The 21311-nt window shown below is 36.6% G+C and overlaps 1 protein-coding gene across 3 annotated transcripts in view; it reads left to right on the top strand.

Annotated features, from left to right (window-relative positions):
- Positions 1 to 19135, top strand: part of CENPE (centromere protein E) — a 38231-nt gene extending 19096 nt beyond the window's left edge. For 2 of the 3 annotated variants that reach the window (XM_055720463.1, XM_055720473.1), the window contains 20 exons: positions 183 to 341; positions 1241 to 1450; positions 2373 to 2657; positions 2770 to 2928; positions 3806 to 4018; positions 5173 to 5335; positions 5519 to 5736; positions 6718 to 6855; positions 7710 to 7910; positions 7992 to 8138; positions 9586 to 9798; positions 11004 to 11213; positions 11739 to 11948; positions 13417 to 13638; positions 14287 to 14490; positions 15036 to 15148; positions 15654 to 15751; positions 16318 to 16480; positions 16873 to 17111; positions 18001 to 19135. In XM_055720463.1, the coding sequence (XP_055576438.1) occupies positions 183 to 341; positions 1241 to 1450; positions 2373 to 2657; positions 2770 to 2928; positions 3806 to 4018; positions 5173 to 5335; positions 5519 to 5736; positions 6718 to 6855; positions 7710 to 7910; positions 7992 to 8138; positions 9586 to 9798; positions 11004 to 11213; positions 11739 to 11948; positions 13417 to 13638; positions 14287 to 14490; positions 15036 to 15148; positions 15654 to 15751; positions 16318 to 16480; positions 16873 to 17111; positions 18001 to 18098 (3663 nt within the window). In that variant the 3' untranslated portion in view covers positions 18099 to 19135. The remainder of the gene's footprint in view (positions 1 to 182; positions 342 to 1240; positions 1451 to 2372; positions 2658 to 2769; positions 2929 to 3805; positions 4019 to 5172; positions 5336 to 5518; positions 5737 to 6717; positions 6856 to 7709; positions 7911 to 7991; positions 8139 to 9585; positions 9799 to 11003; positions 11214 to 11738; positions 11949 to 13416; positions 13639 to 14286; positions 14491 to 15035; positions 15149 to 15653; positions 15752 to 16317; positions 16481 to 16872; positions 17112 to 18000) is intronic. The other variant, XM_055720478.1, reaches the window with a different exon arrangement.
- Positions 19136 to 21311: the final 2176 nt, after the last annotated feature.

A 21311-nucleotide genomic window follows, 5' to 3' on the forward strand; every position in this document is an offset into this window, starting at 1 on the left:
AAATTAACTGTACATGTAAAGGGGAAAAGTGTAAGAACAGTTAAAAACAATACTGAAATATAGAGGAGTGGGGTTTTGTGTATGTGTGTTTGTGGTGTTTTTTTTTTTAATTGAGGAGTACCAACTAATGTTGCAAAACACTTGAATGTTCTTCTGTGGATTTTCTGTCTTCTATTATAAAGAATATTTTGGCACATGAAGAACTGAGAAATGCACAGAGTTCTCTCAAGCAATCGCAGGAGACTGTGAAGAAGTTGGAAAAAAGTATTTCTGAAAAACAATTGCAGTTTCTGTGTGTTGAAGAGGCACTGGGGAAAACCATTAAAGAATACAAAATACAGGTAAAATGTTACATAATTAAAAATAAAAAAATCCTTTTAATATGTCTGCTAACACTGAAAACAAGCCTAATTGAGCCTGCTTTATAGTCTCTTCTGCTTGTCTTTGGAAAATTTCTAGGCCTTTAGTAGAAAGAAGGCAAGACGGTAGTACTGACTGATCTCTTATCCACCAGTTGGTGGTCTATTTCTGTAGTGCTTGAAGATGTAATGTACACTTTAGTAAATCTTTGCTTAACTAGTTTGCCTCATGGTTATCAGTTTGAGTGGTTAGCACGAGACAGCAAATGGAAGAAGAGGTAACGGTTACTTAAGGGTAGGAATGAGGGCAGTGGCTTATAATGCTTAGTCCCAATGAGAAGTGTAACACATGGTTGTAAATGGCAGCTTAGTTCCCAACACCGAGCGGAAGGCTGATCCCACTGGGTTTTGTGCCTCTTTGTTTGACAACTGATAGAGAATGGTGCTAAGAATGTTGTTAGACAGCTGCTTCAGTGGCACAGTTTCCCTGGCGGGAGAATCCATAGTATGTGAGTAGATTTTTCTTGAAGTATATCAACTGCCAGACTCATTAAGTCAATGGTTGTCAACTCAGTATTTGCATGTTTTGGAGCGAATGCATAAAAAAAAATATCCAACAAGTGTTTCTTGTTTGGCTTCTTGCTCTCAAACCTTTTTCTGGATAAAAAATCCAGCCGATAGAGCAGAAAACTGCTAAAAGACTGTTAGCATTTAAAACAAAACAAGTGACAAAGGCCAAAGACTCAGTTCTGGGGTCTTTCTAGTTTGGTTAGAGTGGTTTGATTATAAAAATACTGTAGCTGAATGAATCAAATGCAAAAGTTTTGCATTTAATTTTGGATTTGAATTGATAGAAATATGTCTTTGCACATTTCTAATAGATAGCACAAATGACAGAAGAAATAAAAATCATCACAATGGAGAGAGACGGGCTTGCTGAGGGCAAAACAGAAAATGATACCTGTAGAGAAAGTGATGAGCTTCAGGTGCAAAAGGAACAAATCTTTTCCCTTACACAAGAGAACAAATCATTGCAGGATAAGCTGGACCGTTTGCTTTTGGAAAAAGAAGAGTATGGAGAAAGAACTTTGGTAATTATCCTAGGGCTGTAATGGAAAGCATGCTTCTTTAAACTTTTGAGTGAAAATAATACGCAAAACTGAAGAAAAGGGTCCTGCTGCTTGGACTGCAGACCATTAAACACCAGGATTATTACTGTTTACTTGAAATGTATTCCACCCTTATTGTTGTAAATGGACTACTAGTAGAAGAATGACAGACATTTTTCTGTAAATAGAATTTTAACTTGATCATGATGTTTTGAGTTGACCTGCACAGAGATGAGGTTCTATAATAAGCAATTTTTAGCTGCAACTATTTTATCAGAAAGGTGGTTCTGCTTTTTCAAAGCATAGATAGAACTGACACATTTCTGGGCAATCAAAGGAACATTGCAGCCAATGCTTTCTGTAATTGGACATGCTGATTACACATTTGATATCTATATATTCAAAGTGTGTGTGTGTATATACACTTTGAAAAAACTAAAGTATGAGCATATATTAATATTTATGGGGAGAGCAGACAAATACCAAGAAATAATTACCTTGACAACCACTACTGCTGAGATGAGAAATATGGATAAGGTCTCTGGTTTGTGGGGCTGGTTTTGCTGGCTTTTTTCATTGTTTGGGTTTTGTTTTGGGGGTGTTGGTTGCTTTTTGTGTGGCTTTTTTATTGGTTTTTTTCTCCTCAGGCTTAATCTATGGTCATGAAATTCTACTTTTGGTAACTTGTTTCAGAAGTCCTCACTTCAAACATTATTTTTGTGTGTCCCATTCCAAGAAACTTGAATTGCATACTGAGTTCAGTCAAACTTTATTCAGAAAAAATACAAATCTCTCTAAAACATAGCTTCTGTTTGTTTTACATAATCAACCTGTCAAAGGTCAGCTATGTCTCTTTTAAAGCTACTTCCCCAAATGTGTTGACTTCTATCTCTGTATAAAATAGATGCCACAGGTTCAAGAAAAATCTATTGAGCAAGAAGTATTTCTTCTGCGAGAGGAGTTGAGCCAGACACAAAGAAAACTGCATGAAATGGAGGAAGTGAAGGCCAATGAATGTCAAAAACAATCTGAAAAAATGGGGAGAACAGATATTATTCCAAAACTGCATGACTGTCGAGAAGTGAGCACTCTGACAGAAAGAGAAGATGATAATCTTAAACTGCAACTGGAGAATCTCCAAAATGAGAGAGACCAGCTAAGAGAAACTATACAGGAGGCAATTAACGCTGTAAGAAGAATAGTCCTATTCCTTTAGGATAATATTTTTTGTGGCCTTCTGTATGTAAATTTTGGAAATGTTGTTTAGGCTTTAATATACTTTAACGGTGTTGTGTCCACAGAAGTCGGAGATCCAGGAAGAGTTGAGATGTGCTTATAACTCTCTCAGACAACATCAGGAGACTATTGTGGAGCTGAAAGAGAGTATTTCAGAGAAAGAAAATCAACTCTTGAAAGTGCAAGAGGCATTGAAGGAAACAGCTGCTGAACTGCAGCAGAAGGTCAGATGCAACTTTGTCAAGTAAACTAAAAATTCTGTCAGAACTGGCAACCCACGTCCTCTGCAGACTTCAGTTTGCAAGGGTTCAGTAAATGTGATAATGAAATTTAATTAAAGTTTTCCCTTCTTCCCCCCCCACACACCTCCTGTACTGCTTCTCAAAATAATTCCTTAGAAACAAAGGCAACGAGAAGATGATGAAATGCAATTTGACCTGTAAACTACAAGCCTTACTTATAACTAAACATGCCTTAGTGGTGATTGATGAAATACTATCTGGAATCAGTACTGCTCTTTGACTTCAATGCATTTACCAAGTGTTAGTTAAAAGGCACATTATTAGAATTTAAAAAGCTATGTAACTCTAGAAAATACTTGAGCAACTAAAAGAATGAGCTAAACTGCCTTTAACTTGCTGCACTATTATAAAATTTCTTGTTTACGTATTTTCATGTGCTGACACTATTTGTGGCTCTTAGCACTTGTTAGAATCAAATGTAATGTCTTCTACTTGCTGTGGATACAGCAATGGAGTCATTTTTATGATGGCTTGTAGGCTTTTACGCATTTGCTTTTGTCTGTCAATAAGACAAAAGCACTTGAATTTAATTGACTTCAGCAAAATTGTTAGATCTTTCTTTGCTTACTGTAGCAGTAAACTAATGGAAGTATCTTCTGTAAAATAATCAAATTGGAGCAACCTGTATGTACAGATACTGCTTTAGAACTATGATCCAATAACACTCTTAAATCGGAACCTGATTACTGGGACAACAAAACTTAATTTGATAATTGGTTTGGAAAAACACCATTCTAATTTATTACTTCTACCTATGCTAGAGATAAATATTAATACTGGTTCTTACTTATTATTTCAGCTTACTGAAGAAACTGAAAACCTGACTTCTGAATATGACAAGCTACTGGCAGAAAAAGAACAAATTACAAGAACAATGAATGAGCAGATCTGTCAGCAGCTTGAGAAAATCACTTTACTAAATCAGGAGAAAGATGAGCTACAGCAAATGGTAGCAACTTGTAAAACAGAAAGAGATCGGTTAGAGGCTAACTGTCATGAAAGTGAAGAGAGGGTATGTATAAAATCGCTTAAGTAAATTATTTTAAAGGCAGGTTGTATCACTCTGAATTACTTTGGTCGTTAAGCCTTACGGTGTTAGGTATGTCTTCCTCTCCCTTCACTACCACGTTAGCAGCAGTAAACTAAAAATTTAGAGTACTAATCCAGTTGAGATTTTGGAATCTGTCTCCTATTTTTCTCTGGTCGGTTCCCCTCCTGCCCTCTTGGTCACTGTTCTGCTCTGGGTTCGGGCACAGTTATCAACCACCTGCTGGACGAGCACTTCGCAGGTTCCTGTTACATCTGTCCTCTCCAGTGCCCCTTTGCATTTAGCACTGAACAGTAGCGGTAATCCAGGTTTACTGATATCTAAGAGCTTAATTCTCCTACTACTTCAGGTCATTCTGGGTTGGTGAAGAGAAAGCTAAACACAGAGAAACTGATGAGCTATGCTATTTCTTCCTGATAGATTAGTGACTTCATTCCAAATATTTGCATGAATAATATGCTGATGTTGACACACACTGTCAGAATGAATTTGTCTGAAATATTGTTAACAAAAATCAAGCTGCTAATTTTTGAAGTTAAAAGGAAGTCTGGTAAATATTTTATTCCCAAAGAGAAGCTCTGCAAATTATTTTAAGATATGTAAAAGCTTTCATATGAACTTTAGCAAACCTCAGGCAGAACCACAGATTTCTTCTGTATAGACAAATTAATTCAAAAAGTAAAACTAGCACAAGAGGATTATCAGATTTTTCATTTTAGACTTACATCTTGCTACTAAACAATTAGCCAAATTGTGCAACTGGTGGCAGTTGCCCCAAGAATAAGGCTATCTTTCATGGTAGGATATATTTGTGTTGGGGGGTGTGTTTGTGGGGGGTTTTGTCATCTATATAATCTGTTCCTCCCACAACATTTTTCCCTTTCCTCTTTTATTTCTGCCTACTTTTTTATTTTTAAAACTGTTAAAGACTGTCTGCCTTTAGAGTTTTTAAATAATACATAGGGGAAATGATAACTGAATGTCTTTTCTGAAGTAAAAGACTGATTATTCAGATAGCTCTCTTTAGAAATTCAAATGCTTTTGACTTATTGTTTCTAACTCCTGATAAGCAAAACAGTCATTCTGAGTGAACATCCATGTAATACCTTGTTTTGCAGTTCTTAAAAGTTCTGGCAGAAATGGAAAATCTACAGGAAGAACTAAGGCACCAGAAAGAGCAAGCTGATATCCAGAAGAACTTACTAACAAATAAAGAAGAGAAACTGCAAAACACTGAAGAAAAACTAAATGGAGAAATAAACAAACTGAAAGAAGAGGCAAGTACAGTAATAAACTCTTAAAAATAATTTAGAGGTGGTCCTCTCAAGGACTACCCATGATAACTTGTGCTGTTTTAGTGGTCCAATAGATGATGTCATGGTCATGCAACTTAACTATTAGCAAAACCTCCTCTTCTGTTATGTGTTGATTTAATACTTTTTTAAAATATTTTTCAACAGGTAGTCAAGTTGAATGAGGACTTCAATTGGGTAAATAAGGAAAGGCACCAGCTGCTGGGAGAACTGGAAGAAAAGACTGCGAGTGAGAGCCATAAACTTCAACAGCTAGAGAGACAGTGTGACTTGTTAGCACAGGAGAGAGATCAGCTCCAGGAAATACTGGAAGGTATTCGAGCAGAGAAGAACAAACTGGAGGTGAACCTACAGAAGAGTGTTGATAAGGTGCTTTATCTTTAAGATATAATAACTATAAATACTTGATAGAGGAAGATGGTTAATTTTTGAAGTTGTCATGGAAAATGTGTTACAAGTATTAATGTTATGTACTCAGACTGAAGAATATTGGCGTGCTTTAACTTCTGTCTTGTGGAATGGTATTTAAAAAATGGATGTAAATTCTTTCAAAAATGTTATCTGTGGATGCTGTATTTAAGAATAAATGAGGAACCAGAAAATACGTGGGTTTCATTACCAAAACACTTAGGAATTTTTAATGAATTTGATAAATTGGTATGTTTTATAGCTGAGCTCCAAAGTTTTGAAACTAAAGCTGACAGGTCCTAACACTTAGATTTCTCTTCTGGGTAAGGCATATCTTTACAACAGCAAAGACAAGTAAGTTGGGTGGTGTCCATTAAGCAGCAGTCCTTGTTCAGATATTGAGTAATCATTTCAAATATCTCTAGTTTGATTCAAATCTTTGGTGGGAGGAGAATTTTCTTAGTCTTGCTACCAATATCTTTCAATTCACCTGTTTTCTTGAATATCAATTGTCTGGCTGTAAAATTTCAACTTCAATAGAAATTCAGAGGCTTAGTGAAAGGCTAGTTCTAGTAAGTTACCAAAGTAAATCAACAGCATTCTGACAACCGTTCTCCTTGTAAAATCAAGTAATTTCTTAATGTGAACCCTACTCAAATAACATACCTACTTAGTTACTTATCTGTGTAAACAGGAATTGCACAAAAGGTGCAAATGTTTTACATTACTAAGGATTTATCAGTATGCAAGCTGGCAGGCGTTGCTTAGTGAAAGGAGAGACTTTCAGAGACAAAACTTAATTTCTTGCACTCAAACTAAATGGGTTTTTTTGTGCTAAATATTTTGACTCTTATGAAATACTGAATGGCCTGGTGTGTGAGAGGTAGCTTCACGTGCTATTTCAATCTCAATTTTATATTTGTTGCTCTATTTTTACTCAAGATTCTTGAAACAGAAAAGGAATTGAAGTGGCAACAAGAACTCCTCAGCAATGAGAAGATCAAAGCTGAAGAAAGGGAAGAATGTTTGTTAAAGGCTCAGAGGTGGTCAGAGACTTTGGAGGACAGCCTAACAAACAAGGTGAGGAGTTTTGGTTTTAGTAGCTATTTTGTCTTCTGATGTTTTATCACTGATGCACTAAAGTTTTGCTCAAGACAAATCCTACTTGTAATTCAGAGCATCATTTTTTTATGGTTGCCCATGTTCTTACTTGTTTAGCAAAGGATTTTGTACATGTTTCTTCAGTGATGTTTAGGAAAAGCATCTTCAACTAGTCTCAGGCTCAGGGCCATTTGGGTTGGTTGGTCCATTAGAATGGACACCAATTTATCCAATGTGTGTGGGCTTAATATAATACTCAGTAATTGCATGTGTATCTATTCAGACTCTAAAAAGCACTGCATGAACCCAAGTGTGTTTGGAATCCTTGGTGCTTTGCCCACTTGCAAACTGTATCTGTTACTCAAAGTCTTGCCCTTAGCTCTTGCAAACTCATTCTTTTTGCAGTTTCCATGTCTTCACTTTTCACCTATCAAAATCTTCGTTTGTAGACTGAAGTTTGCTTCAGATGAGCGAATATGTTACTGTTCTATTTGCTAGAGCAGATATAAAGATAATTCCATTGCCTGTTTCTTATGCTAATCTTCTGTTTCTTTTCACTTCCTTGTGATGTGGGCATAGGTTGACTGTCTTGTTTTATTTCCTCTCACTTTACTGAAGACTAGAATTGACTGAAGTAGATTTCTCTGGGTGTCATGCTATTCCTCTTCTTTCAATTTTTTTTTCAAAGTGATAAGAGCACTAAAATTATTTTAGCTTCTCTTGCTGTTAGTGTGAATTTTAGAGTTACTGGAAATTGTGTTCTTTGCATTTGGCACAATGATTAGAGTACTTTGTATCATATGTCTTGGTTTTTTCCCTGCTATTTATTACAGATTCAACAGTTAACTGAGATGCTAAATAGCATATCATGTGAAAGAGACCGGTTATTGGCTGAAAGAACTAGTCATTCTTTCCAACTTAAAGAACAAATCTCATCAATTCAGCAAGAAAAAGATGAGCTACAAAAACTTCTCCAGAATGTCAGGACTGAGCGGGACCAGCTCAAGACAGAATTGCAAAAAAGTTCTGAGATGGTTGGTGTTGCAACTTGCTTACTGAAGTTATGAATAACTTCTTTTCTTGAATGGTACTTAATATGCATGCTTTTATTTTAGTGTGTTGAAACAAATGCAAAACTGGAATGTGCTCTAGGCCAGCTGAAGCAGAGAAACCTGAATGATCAGTCCATTCAGGTGAACCCACTGGATAATGCAGAGCAGGTGGTTGATGACAGCCTGAAGGAAAAAACCTTGAAAATTCAGGTGAACGAACTTCTCTCCTTATTTTAAGGATGCATGTAAAACCTTAATACTACTTGTTCTGGAGCATAAACCTTGTTTCTCTGTATAATATATAAAAACTGCTTGCATATCTTGTTGTGCTGGAAATCACAGGATCGGTTCATTTGCTGTTCAGCGACTGTGTATCTTGTTTTGAGAAGGTTAAACTGAACTTCTCAGAGACATCTCACTCGAATTCATTACTGTCCAGCCACCCCAATGAAAATAACTAGTCAAGCAAAGCACTTCATTTTGTTATTGCAAAATCCCCTCGAATTCTCCCTTCCATTACCCCTCATCAAAGATAAATCTGTTTTAAATAAATTTAATCTCACTAATAGCTGTTCTCTTCAAAATAGGAAGCTTCTGTCATTCCTCAGAGCTTTTGTTGACTATCCTGAGTATACTTTTTTACAGATCTGAGAAATACTACTAACCTATTGAAAGCCAAAATAAACCAGGATTTATGAATATGTATGAAACGCTTCAAAGACTACCATTGTAGTGCAGTCTGTGTGCCTGTGCAGCAGGTTCAGGCATCATTCTGTGTTCTAGAGAAGCCTTGAGTGCTGCTTCAAAGGACTGAATTTTGCAGAAATCAGTTCTGTGGAGCTTTCTCCATTCATACTGCCTTTATACCCTACGTCAGCAGCAGGGAGCTAACAATGAAGGAAGCAAACACTGGCTGATGCCTTTTAATGGTGCTCTCCCCCTTCTGACTTGTAATAACTTGTCCGCCTCTTTCTTGTGCGATTTTTCTCTTGCTCCTGTTGGACACAGGGCTTATGTTCCAGTGTTTACTGTAGGGTGAAGAGTTAAACTGATGAATCCTGTTTCTTTCAACTAAGAACCAAAGATGGAGGTAGTATCCCTAGGAAGTTTGATATTACTTGAAAATGTATAACCTAGCTTTGTATGTGATGCTTGAGTTGCAGTTTACTGGGCATGCCTTGAAACCTGTTGCATTTTGCAGCCTGCTCACTGCTTGATCATGTCTCCCTTTATACGGCAGAGTGCTAAAAACAATTTTATGATCCTTTTCTTTCCACAAAGGATCAACTAGATCAACTCGGGAGCCCATCCTGAGAGCAGCCCAGGTGGCAAACTTGTGAACAGGCAACAGCTTAATTTGGGGCCTGATCTCTGTGGGTCTTAATGTGGCCAAGTGGTCTAAATAATGATGATAATTTGAGATTGTGAAATTATGTTTCTGAAAACTAAGACAACCTCTTCTGTTGTGCCTGGCTTAGTGTTTTTGTCATATTCCTGTGGTGTCAAAACTGAAGTCCTATTAACTTTTCTGTTGTAAAACCAATACGTACTGCAGGGGTTAGTCCTGGGAGTCTTAGTGGTTTATTTTAAACTTCTGTTTACAGCTAATGACTCTTTTTCCTTGTTGTAACTGAATGAATCTTTCACTTGCATTTAGGAGCTTCTTGAGAAATTCCCAAATATGGGGAAGAGCTATGAATGTCTTTCTACGGTGTCTCTTAATCTAAAGAAAGAGCTGGATAGTCAGAAAGCACTGATGGCTGTGATACTGACTCGGCTTTCATCAGAACAGAGTAAAGGAGTCAAAAGACTTCAAGCTGAAAATGAGAAAATAAACAGTCATCTCCAGAGTTTACTGAACAAACTGAAGGTACCAACATAAGCATCCACACATTCAGCATTTTCATATTGCTTTGGTTTGGGTTTTTTTAATAGGATCTCAGAATTAAATTAGGATTCTATATACTCTAGCTTTGATGTTTTTTGTGAATCTGTATCTTGTGGAAAATAAGTTGATAGTAAATGCTTTACAATCCTGGAAAACTGGAAGCATTCAAGCTAGTCAGCCTTAGTTTTTTACTATACTTTAGCTGCTTTGTACAGTATTATTTCTTTAATATTTAAAACATTTTAACTGGGAAAAGAAATTTTCTTTCTGTACTCCATAAATGAAATTATGGACCCCTACATATGTATTTTACTGAGCAGGGGGGGCGGGGTAGACACACATGCAAGATGTCTTGGAGATGCATGTTTACTCTGCAAAATTATCCAGGTAGTTTGAGAACTTCTATAGCCTTGCAGACCTTTCCCAATTTGTAGTTCAGTGGAGAAGCTGATTCAAATTACCAGAAAAAAGTTAAGGGCAAGAAAGAATTTATGTTGCGATACGCAGAAGTACAGTAAACAGTTTTTTCTGTTTCTTTGTTTACCATAGAATGTTAAGGGTTTTTTTGTTTGGGGGGTGGGGGCAGGCCCAGGGAGAGGCTGAGGTTCATGTCCAGTATGCAGAAATACTGGATACAATCTTGAGTCAGTTGTCTATATTATTAGCTAAAATTTTAACAACTATTCCAAAGAAACTAATCTCAACTTCACACCGGGTTTTCAGGTTTGATATTTTTCCTTTTTTTTTTTCCCCGTAGATGCCTCTTAACTCCTGTGATTACACATGTTTAAGATCGAAGTAGTGATCTCTACCAGAATAAAGCTTAAAAGATTATTCTTGTAGATCATCTACACCTTTCACAACTCTAAGAAAATAAATACAATAAAGAATACTTTGTTTTTCAAAGTCTAGTTTCATGAAAGGTTGTCCAGAGCCTTTTAGACTTTTTCGCTTTTTTAGGAGTCTACAAAACAGACGTACTTTACAAGTGCTGACCCAGCTAAAAGCCTTATAGGACATTGCTATATAGCACGTGTGAACTTGACTTTTAGTCATGTTTTTTAGTTGTTCGGGACACCTGTGGACTAGGAGAGTAAATGGATTTAACTATGAAATATGGAATTTTAGCTGGATGCGATATACCGCTTTAAAGTATACTCACTGGTACATCCTACATTCTACAACAGTTCCTGTTCAGCCGTGTTTGCTCCAAGAGAAGAGAATATCATACTACTGTTAACAAGTATAAAATGGAATTGCTTGAGGAAAAGAGAAAACAGGATCAGTTACAAGCTCAAATTCAATATCTGGGGAAGACTTATTTAAACCAGAATGAAATACCTTCTCAAGAGTTAAACATCAGTGAAGTGTTGCAGAGTTTGCATTTGGATGCAGAGGTAGTATTTGAAACAATTTTCGGACAAAGACTTGCATATTTCAAGGTGTGGGGTAATATGGTAGTGCTAATCTAATGGCATTGCTTTTATCTGTTAAGACTTCCCTTAAGGGGTGGGGAGGGGAGAGAATTTGTATTTTTTTAAGCTACTAATTCTGTAATATGAACGTTCTGTTTCATAAAGTATCTCAAATTGGAAGTATTTAGTTACACAGTAGTGGGAATATTATTTACTAGTTTGTCTTGTAAAATACATGTACCTGATACCAAGATGACTTTTAAAAGAGAAACTTTTACTAATGTGGGGTGGGCAGGGATCCCATTTCCCCTTCCACCTGCCTCAGAATTGTAGATTGTCTTTTCATTTTCCCAGCAGGGTATAATTTCAGTATAGCAAAATTCCTTTTATATGATAATTAGATACTAAAACAGCCTTTGTGCAAATACTGATAGTTAAGAAGGCAAAATGTATATTTTGACATAGTTAATAAATTAATTTTTAAACTTGAACTACCTCATTTTAAAGAACATTCTCAAAGACTTATCAGAAATGGAAACTGAACTTCACTGCATAGAGGCAGAGTTACAGCAAGAAGAAAGTGCTAGAAAAGAAACAACACAGTTCTGGAAAGCTTGTTCAGGAACTCACTGTGACACAGAGGAACTTAAAGAAGAGTTAGAGAAAGATAATGAAAGGCTTTTGCAAGTCATTAAGTTCTGGACTCCTAAAGTAAAGGTAAAGTTAAATCTTTAATTAGAAATGTTATTTTCTGTAAGCTCTCTGTAAATGCCTCTAATCTGATGGAAAACAATACATGCAAAAAATGCTATTTGAGGATTATTCATTATTATCAGCACTCACTATATTCCTACTTTACTGTGAGATGTAGGAATACTTAGAAGATTTCTAAAGGCTTCTTTCTTCAGGTATCCAAACTTGGAAACTTGCTGTGTAAAAGACTTTCTAGGCAATAAAAGGAGTGGGGTCTATTTGCACTTATATTGGACTAAATTCTGGAGACTGTAGGTTCAAAATTGTTACGTAGCTTTGCTTGCAGAACTTAGCAGCCTGATACAATCACTTTCTCCAAACTTTATACTCGCAAGATTACTCTCTTCAAGCTAACTTTGTCAGAACTTCAAAACTACTTTAGCCATTTTTAAAACTTAATTGTAATGTATATTGTCCCACCTTTTCAAATTTCAACAAGTCAAGTTATTCTAGAGGTGCTTCAGCCTTCCGTTCTTTTTTCTTACCTTCTTATCTCTTGCTCTCTTCAGAAAAAAGGCCAAGTGTTTTACAGGGTTAAGTGCATCTTAAACAGATTTTCATGACATTCATCTTTCCGATTAAATGTATCGAACACTTCTCAAAAAAACAGGTCATGGGAGGGAATAAACTACCTTCTGATTAGTTGTTAGGAATGGTCCTCCAAACAAGTGTATTCTGGAAGTTCCTGGTCTGTTCACACTTCATATCAATACTAGTAGAAGGAGTAATAGTATGAAGAGCTCATATCATAATCCTCCTTCCCCCAATGCTGTAACTCGGTTCTATCCTGTTAAGTTTAGCCTGCTTGAAAAAGTTTCTTCTGTAGAGTGAACAGTCAGTCTTGGCTTCAGGATTTCGCAATGTTGGCAGGCTTTTTGGAAGAATTCCCTGACAGGCATATTATGTGGATCAAAACTTTTACCAAACAAGCAAAAAAAAAAAAAATATCCAGTATAATCTTGTCACTTCCTGACAAATGTGAAGTTTTTCTTTATTTGGAGTGTTAAGCAGATGGGTTACTAGAATAGTCCAACCTGTTTGTTTTCTCTAACAGTTTCACTTTTTGCTAGAATGCATTCATTGACTAAACTTCTGCAAATATCTGCTCTGTTACCGACATTCAAGAAGTCTTCCCAATATAGCTTTTTTGTTCCTGTAACGTTAGTGTGTGTTTGAGTTAATGCAGAAATACTGGCTAAATTCCAATATGTTATTTTCTCTTGTGCCTGTTACTGCCTCCCCTTTTTCCGGAAATGAAAACAAGTCTGAGTGCTAGAAGATTCTACTTCTGATGGCAAGCATCTTCAAATGGGAAACTGAAACAAGAATGTGAAATTAACATAGGCCAAAATATTTTCTGTTTCTTCACTTACCTTATTTCTAGCTCACTCAAAAATTATTTAATAATCTGTATGGCATTACTTATTTTCAGATACTCCTTCAGCTTTCTTCAGAGCTGGATGCCAGAACTAGCAATTATTGTAAAAATGCTGATGTTGAATCAAAACAGAGAAAAGAGAGAAGTGAAGAGTTGCTTCAGAAACTGAACACTCTTAAAGAACAACTGGCCCCTGGTGGCTCTGCCAGTCTTGCATTACAAGAAGAAAACTACACGCTTCATAACAAATTAAAGGCTGCAGAACAAGATAAAAAGGTACCAGTATTTGTTTCTAAGGAAAACTATTCTCATGCTTGTTTTCTAAGTGAGAGTACTTCAAACTGAAAAGAAAATCAAGATTGATGGCAGCTGTAAATGTGTCACATCATACATTGGCTTAGAGTGCACTTTTTTGTAGCTTTTCTTTATTCCCAATGTGAAAGTTTGAGCTCTTGCCTGCAATGTGACTATTTTAGTTGCCTATTTTCTGTACACAAATTGATGTCGGTTCAGGAATCAGTGTAAAACATTCCCATTTGTTTTTGAAGTATTGATTTTAATAGTGTGATACTCCTGATGCTTCTTTTAGGTATACAGTGTTCACAGTGTCAAACTGGAAGCTAGAGAAGAATTCTGTTTTTAATCCTAGGAACTGAGGATTCTCTTTCTCTCTGCCCAGTTTTTTTAATGTCACAGTTACCCTTGTTCAAAGCACTTTTTTCTTCTTTAACTCGAGTGTTCCAGAATATTAAAAAGTGACAGAACAGTGAGGTAGATACCAAGAGTTGCCATAGAGCCTGTAGTGTTGGATTTTTTTTCTGTGTGGTTTGGGCTTTTTGTTTAGGAATACAACCATGTGCTGTTACTGCACTTGTTACTGTCTCTTGGCATAACTACTTTTAACTGATTGATATATCTCGATAGGCTATGGAAGTAAAAATTCAGAAGTTGGAAGATGTAATAAGTGAAGTAGGAAAAAATGTCAAAGAGAAAAATGACAGGATAAACGAGTTACAAGCACAGGTAACAACAAAAGCAGCAACAAGTGAGCTCACCCATCTGCAAGCCAAACTGAATGAGATGGAGAACTGCCTCAGAACTGCCTTAAAAGAGAATCAGAGTCTTCAGGTATGAGCAAAATACTTTTCTCATTTTCCTTTTATCTAGGAGAGAGAAAGCATATTGGAGAAGAGCTGTAGATGAAACGTGGCTTTAAAGTCAAGTTATTGTTCTGTATGGCATTCTTAGAGTAAAACACTCACCTGCTTAGTATGTAGTTTCACATTCTACCAATGCAGCCTTCAAAGGCAAAACTTAGAAACTAAGTTTATCATTTGTACATGATGTATTTCTGAAGCATTAAAAAAAAAATCTTAAAGTTTGAAACTGAAGTATGAGCTTTTTGTGTAATATATTTGCATACTAGTTAAAAATTCCCAGATTTATATCGGCAAACAAGCCAGCAAAACTTGCTAAAATATGATTGCATGTAATAGTAATACTTGGTTTAAGTCTTATCTATAGTGCTAGTTGGTAATGTGGGCATTCTTACTACGAAGTAACTTCCTGCTTCCAGTCTTGTCCTGAAAAATCTAATAATCATAGTAAATGATACAAAGTAAGCAACTTGCTAAGTTACAAGCCTTTCTTCATACTAAATATTTTATTTTCAGGCAAAACTAGATAAAGGTGCTGATTTGTACAAAGCAGAAATTGATCGTCTCAAAACACAACTGGTAAAATATGATATGGAAAGAATGAAACAATCTAACTTTTTTGATACAAAGTAAGTTTAAATTTTAACCTTGTTACATTACTCCACTACTTAGTTCTTAGCTTTTACTTTGATTTTTTTCTACAGAGTAAGTGAGCATTCAGCTTTAGGTGTCCTAGGTTTTTATTATAGCTAGATTCCAGAGACAGTAAAGAAGAAGCATCTCTGATTATGAAACTCCTTCCCTACATACCCATCAGAATTTTTCAGCCAGTCTGTGTTCGGCCATAAATGAAGTAACAGTTCTGACAAAAGAAGGGGAGGGGAAAACAGTAACTGAAAAAACTTTCTAGTTCAGTGGAGAGAAGGGATACACAGAATAATTCTGGTCCAACTCTTGGTTTTCTGCACTTGACCTAAAATCTAACTGATAACCAGGTTTATGTAGTTTTACCTGTATAACGGGTATGTTTTGTATTTGATAACTCATTTGGAAATAAACTAGCTTTACAGTTGCAGGAATAATAATTAAACTGAGGATTACTTTTTTTTCTTCCTCCTTTTCTGCCCCATATAGACTTGCTAATTATAAAGCTCTTGCAGAACACCAAGAACAACAGTTAACAAAGCTAAAAGAAGAACTTCGAAGAACATACAAAGAGCAAGATGTTACTGGTAAATTCAAGATAAAGATGAGGGACTCTTTCATGTTAAACATTCAGTTTTAAGATTATATGGTTAAAATCCAGATTGAGATGCAGGCCCTTTTACCTCAAAGGGTATGAGGAGGATTGTGGGTGCATTGGAAAATGAAATGTGCTGCTAACATTTTACTGTCCATACGCTGCATTAGAATCGCAGCAGTTCTTGAGTTTTTCTCCAATCATGTTTGCAGTGGGTAGGATAAGCTGCAGCTATAGTAGCTCAAGTTGTCACTTTTTCCTCAACTGACCTCACATATGAGTAGCTAGTTCTAACCATAATTATGGCATACCTGAAATAATAACTACTTTAACTCTAAATGTCGCAGTGAAGAATCTTTTAAGTTTCTTAATATCTCCCTGGCAGTGTGAATACTGGGAGGTGTCATTGTGTATAAAAAATAATAGCTGTTGTAATGACAGTTGCAACCTAGTGAGGCTTTGTGTGAGACCATAGGAAGGTGTAGGCTAAAAGTTATATTGACCTGGTTTTAAGCACTGTCCAAATAATTGACACAGCTGTATAAAACTGTCTTCTAGTGCTGCCAGAAAAAGAAGCTTCTCAACAATCCCAAATACCCTTTACTTGTGGTGGTGGCAGTGGTATTGTGCAGAGCACACAAATACTTGTTCTAAAAGCTGAACAAGCCAAGCTACAGAAAGAGAACTTGCACCTGAAGAAACAAAATGACCTTTTACTAAGGTAAGCACAAAGCTGATCAACACTGTTGCTATTTAACTATGCATGTCATGTGTGTTTTTCTGGGAAACCTGTAGGAGTGAGTAATCTAGGATGTGAAAAAATCTCTATATATCTCCATGGCTTTTGAACTTTAAATTGCTTTCATAAGGCTCTCTTAAATGCTAGAAGATACACTCAAATTGTTCGGTGGAAGGAATTTTAGCTAAAAATTGTGTCTGAAAGAAGATATGGCAATGCAAGCCCATATCTGTGTATCTGTGGTAAGTTGCCTGAAGATGCAGGAGCTCTCTGTTCTCAGGAATTTTTCCTTATTTAAAGGAATTAATTTAAATTTACTTAAGTAAATGCTGGGGTGTTTTGGTTGGGGTTGATTTGTTTGGGTTTTTTTTCAGTAATGAGCTTCAACTGAAAGAGGAACTTGGAAAATGGAAAGAAAGAGCACTGAAATGGAAAGAAAGATCCTCAAGAGAAACCACTCGAGAGACAGTACCAAGGTCTCCAAAAAAGGCAGTGTCATATTCTCTTAAAGAGCAAATACCTTCACCCTTCAAGGAAACTATTTCTCAAACTGTGATTCAGGACACGTCAAAGCCTCTACCACAGACAAATTTCTTCGATAATTCCAGCTTGGGTACGTAACACAGTGGTACCGTGCTATAAAGACCTGGAGAGGCGTGATATAAGGGGTAGCCTGTGAGTTGAAGGTAAATGCTCTGCACTTTCTGTATTCTGGCCAGAAACTTGCATGATAACAGTTTTCCTGAATGATTAGTCAGCTGACTGTTAAAGGGCGACCAGCTGGAGCTGTGTAGCTTATATATGCTCTACAGAACCTAAATACATAAATGAATCCTTCACCCCCTGAAGATTATACAAAATTTTCTTTTGCTGCAGTGGAAGTGTTGATGGCTGACTATAAAGGGTGAATTGGGAGAATATTCTCCCTAGATAACTGATTCCCTAAAATGTTTTGCTTTTTAATTTGACATTTGGTTAAGCACAAACTTCTGGCAAAACTATTCAGTTAATTGCTGGTTAACTTTCTTCTAAACTTCTTGGAGATAGTAGACTTGAGACTTTGATGTTAAATCTGCCAGTCTACCTGGCTCCAGCTGCTTTAGCAGCTGTTTTGATAACTTCTGTTCCTCAGCCCTACTCGGGATTTGTTATATCTGGCCCAGTGACTTCTGGGGAAGTCTTCTAGTGATCTACACTAGCATGTTAACGCTACTACCCTCATTATTATACTTGCTCCTAAAAACTTTCAGAAGACCCCAGCAGACACAGTTAACCAGTTTTCAAGGTACTAATGGCAAACTTCCAGAAAAATATGACTCTGCTGTTTCTTGTGATGGCCAACTTGGAAATAGTACAGACTTCCTCACAACACAAAGCTCCCAGAGGCAAGCTTTGATAGTTCATATTTAAAACACTATTCAAGATTAAATTGCTATATTCCTACTGCTTGTCTAACTGGGATAGTTTTAAGTGTTACTTTAATGTTCTTGTCTTCTGTATAGGTATGCTACCTGCAGAAATAGAACCCACAGAAGAACACCTTAAGCACTGGTTTGGAACTTCAGAGAATGATAAAGCCTCTGACTGCGTCACCCAATAAAGGTGTTCTGTTGTAAGCTGCCTTTGCCGTTACTAAAGAATCTGCATATGTGAAAGATAATAGCTTCAGGTCAAAAGCTGTCAGCCTCTTCCACAAATTGTGGTAAGAGCTCTGGTGGCATGCAAATCCATTGCTATCTTGGATTTGCTACTTCCCACAACTGGAAAAGCTGGAATTCAAGAACAAGAATGGAGCAGGATTCATGTTGCCCACAACCTGTTGATCTGATGATGTTCTAGTTTGGGGCCTTTTTTTTGTATGGCAAAGGAAGAAAAGCCAATGTATTGAAGAAAAAATAATATGGAAACAGGAATGGATCACAAACCAATCTAAGAAACTTCTCACCCTTAAACTTTTCATTCTGTCATTCGTAAACCAGCCATCTTCTGGGTGGTTGATATTTGTACCTTCAGAGTGCTGTTGAGTTGGAAAGAACTATACTTTTTGTTCCTCAGTATGTGGTTTTTATACCATGCTTTCTCTAAGTCCACAAACTGCACTTTCCCACAATTTTAACCTCTGTCTGGACATTGCAAATAAAGTTACTAAGTTTCTGTTTATAGGGCACGTAATCAAGAGTTCCTCTTAAACTCCTTACAATATTCCTGCAGCTCAGCCAATTATGTTACCAAGAGTGGCTTTGTCTTTTGCATAATCTTCCAATATACTTCTAGCTCTGGTCTGAAGTTGGGTGTTGAATTTTTTTTTTTAATAGTGAAGATGGACCTGACATTTTTCCACTACTCTAGTGAATGGAAAATAAACTGAATTATTAGGGTTGCAAGATGGACTATTTTACTAGCCTGATTATCTGCATTGTGTACGCAACCTACATTGTTTGTTTTGACAATAAACTTTAATGTGTTAAGTATTTAAAAATACCTTTGCTAGTCACTTGTTAATGATCTAAAGGTGTAGATGACAATGTTAAATCTTAACAAGCTATCTTTTATAGTAGTGCCACCACTTCCATCATTATTCTGCTGCTGTGTCCTCTATAACTTTCTGCAATAATTACATTGTGCACAAGTCTGTCACTGGTGTTTTGTTTAATTCTGAGTCTTTCTCTGTTAGGAAATGCTGAAGTCCAAAAGAGATCCTCCTCCCATTCCTCCCCACATGCCCTCTGCTGCCAACTAGATAGGAATTTGGCACTCAAAGCCCAAGATCAACTCTGTTAAGAATGAAATCATCATGAGATAAGAAGGTCCTACCTAAGAAAGATACCTGCATCAAAAGCATCATTATCTCTGAATCTTTGACTTGGAATGTATTTTGGGAAGCTTTATAAAGATATTGCTAGCCAAAGATATAAAGGTTCTCAATACCATTACTGAGTTCAGCACTGCAATGTCTCCTTTCCTACTACAGCCATAGATATGGAGAAGCAATTTGTTTCATGACAGTGATAAGTGCAAAGTATCGGTGTTTGTGTGGTGGGTGGTTTTGTGTTGATTGGGTAGCATTATTTTCTGTTTTCGGGGTTTTTTCAATTTCCCACCATGATTGAAAGGTATTTTCTTTGGCTGCCAGCTTTTTTTCATTCCCTCCACTTTGGTGTTCTAATAAATGAATTCTGCTAGCCCTTTTCTTCCAGAGACGGGAAACAAGCTGTATGTTATAGATCTACCTCTTCTACATACAGTTTCAAGGTTTGGGTTTTTGTTAATTATTGCTTGCTTGGAATATTTCTAGAAAAATGTCCAAAGCTGGTGACTGAGCTGAAAAGCAGGAACCTGTTGTCTGAATTTAGTAGGCAGAAGGCTAGGGAACAGAAGGATAAATGATTTTAGAAAACCTAGTTAAAGGTTTTGTTGACTGGGGGCCTGATTTACAAAGACTTAATCATCTTTCTGCTGAATTGTGATAGTTTTCTAACTTTTAATATTACTGAACTTTGTATACGTGTGTCCTGTTTACCCACAGGAGTGGCTTTTCTGAGGAAACTACCCAACTGTCAGGACTCAAACTTCTTTGAGAATGCTGTCAGGGTAGCTTTAGGTCTGGTGTGAGCTTATGACTAAATTAGTTTGTTTAGAATTTTCCAGACTGATATTAACTCTGCCTCCATAAATGTCATATAAACCACTGGAAACAAAAATAAATCAGTAAATCACCAGTTTAACAAAAAAAAAAAACAAACAACAACAAATGAACAAAATTCATCATGCAAGTATTGCCCTAGTTTGGAATTTGATAGTTTATGTTGCTAAAATGAGAATGCTTGGGGGAAATAGATTTGTGGCCCTCTTTGGTGGGAATCCTGTTGATTTCTTGAATTCCTTGGAAAATGGACAGCTAATATGGTGATACTTTTTGTCCTTTCCTGTGCAAGACGACAATCGCACTTTAAATATCTTGAATTTCACTAGATGGCAGCATCTCAATGTTCCAACAGGAAGTTAAGTTCCTCTAGAGAAACTTACCAGTTAGACTACAAATCCCAAGAAGCACAGCAAAAAAAAAAAGTAAGTCTACAACTTCCTTTTGTACGAAGGTCAGTAAATAAACAAGCTGTTTGAGGTCTCTTGGTGAGTGACTATCAAATGCTTCATAGAATCGGTGTGGCTAATGATCATAAAAACTGATTGTTACATTGAAAATATACTTACAGTGCATTTTGCTTCCAAAGTGTTAACGTGATTTGGGGAAGTACTTGAACTGATCAGGTTTGGGTTGGGTTTTTTTCCCCACTGAAAAGATGTACGGGCTAACAAAGGATAAGAAAAAGCTACTTCTGCCTTGAGGGAGCATTTGAGCTCGTTGCTAAGTTACTCAGGTTCTATTAATTGTAGCAAGTCCTTTCCCAGATTTTTGTGTTTGAGTAGCAGCCTTTTGGAAAGCCTGGCATGTTAGAGAGTGCAACCTAGTTTTGTGGGTGGGTGGGAGTGTGTAATCTCATTTTGCTCGCTTAACTTGGTATTTTTCAGCTGTCAATGCAAAAAAGGTTATGCTAAGACAGGCCTAATCTCGTATAACCTTATATATCCTACTATCAGAGGCGTTCAAAGAGATGTCTTCATTTTACTAGCCAATGTGAAAAGCAATCTTAAGATATCGTGGCTTAACCTAATTAGAAAGGTGCATCTCTGTTATTGTTTGCTTAAACTGTCCTTTTGTGCTTTGTTTCTTTCTTTGTGTGCACGCATGTCCCGGTTATGAGAGGAAACCTACAGTGAGACATTTCAGTGTCTTGAAACAGTCTGCAACTCA

The sequence above is a fragment of the Falco cherrug genome, chromosome 1 (genome assembly GCF_023634085.1).
Source record: "Falco cherrug isolate bFalChe1 chromosome 1, bFalChe1.pri, whole genome shotgun sequence".
Classification (NCBI taxonomy): domain Eukaryota; kingdom Metazoa; phylum Chordata; class Aves; order Falconiformes; family Falconidae; genus Falco; species Falco cherrug.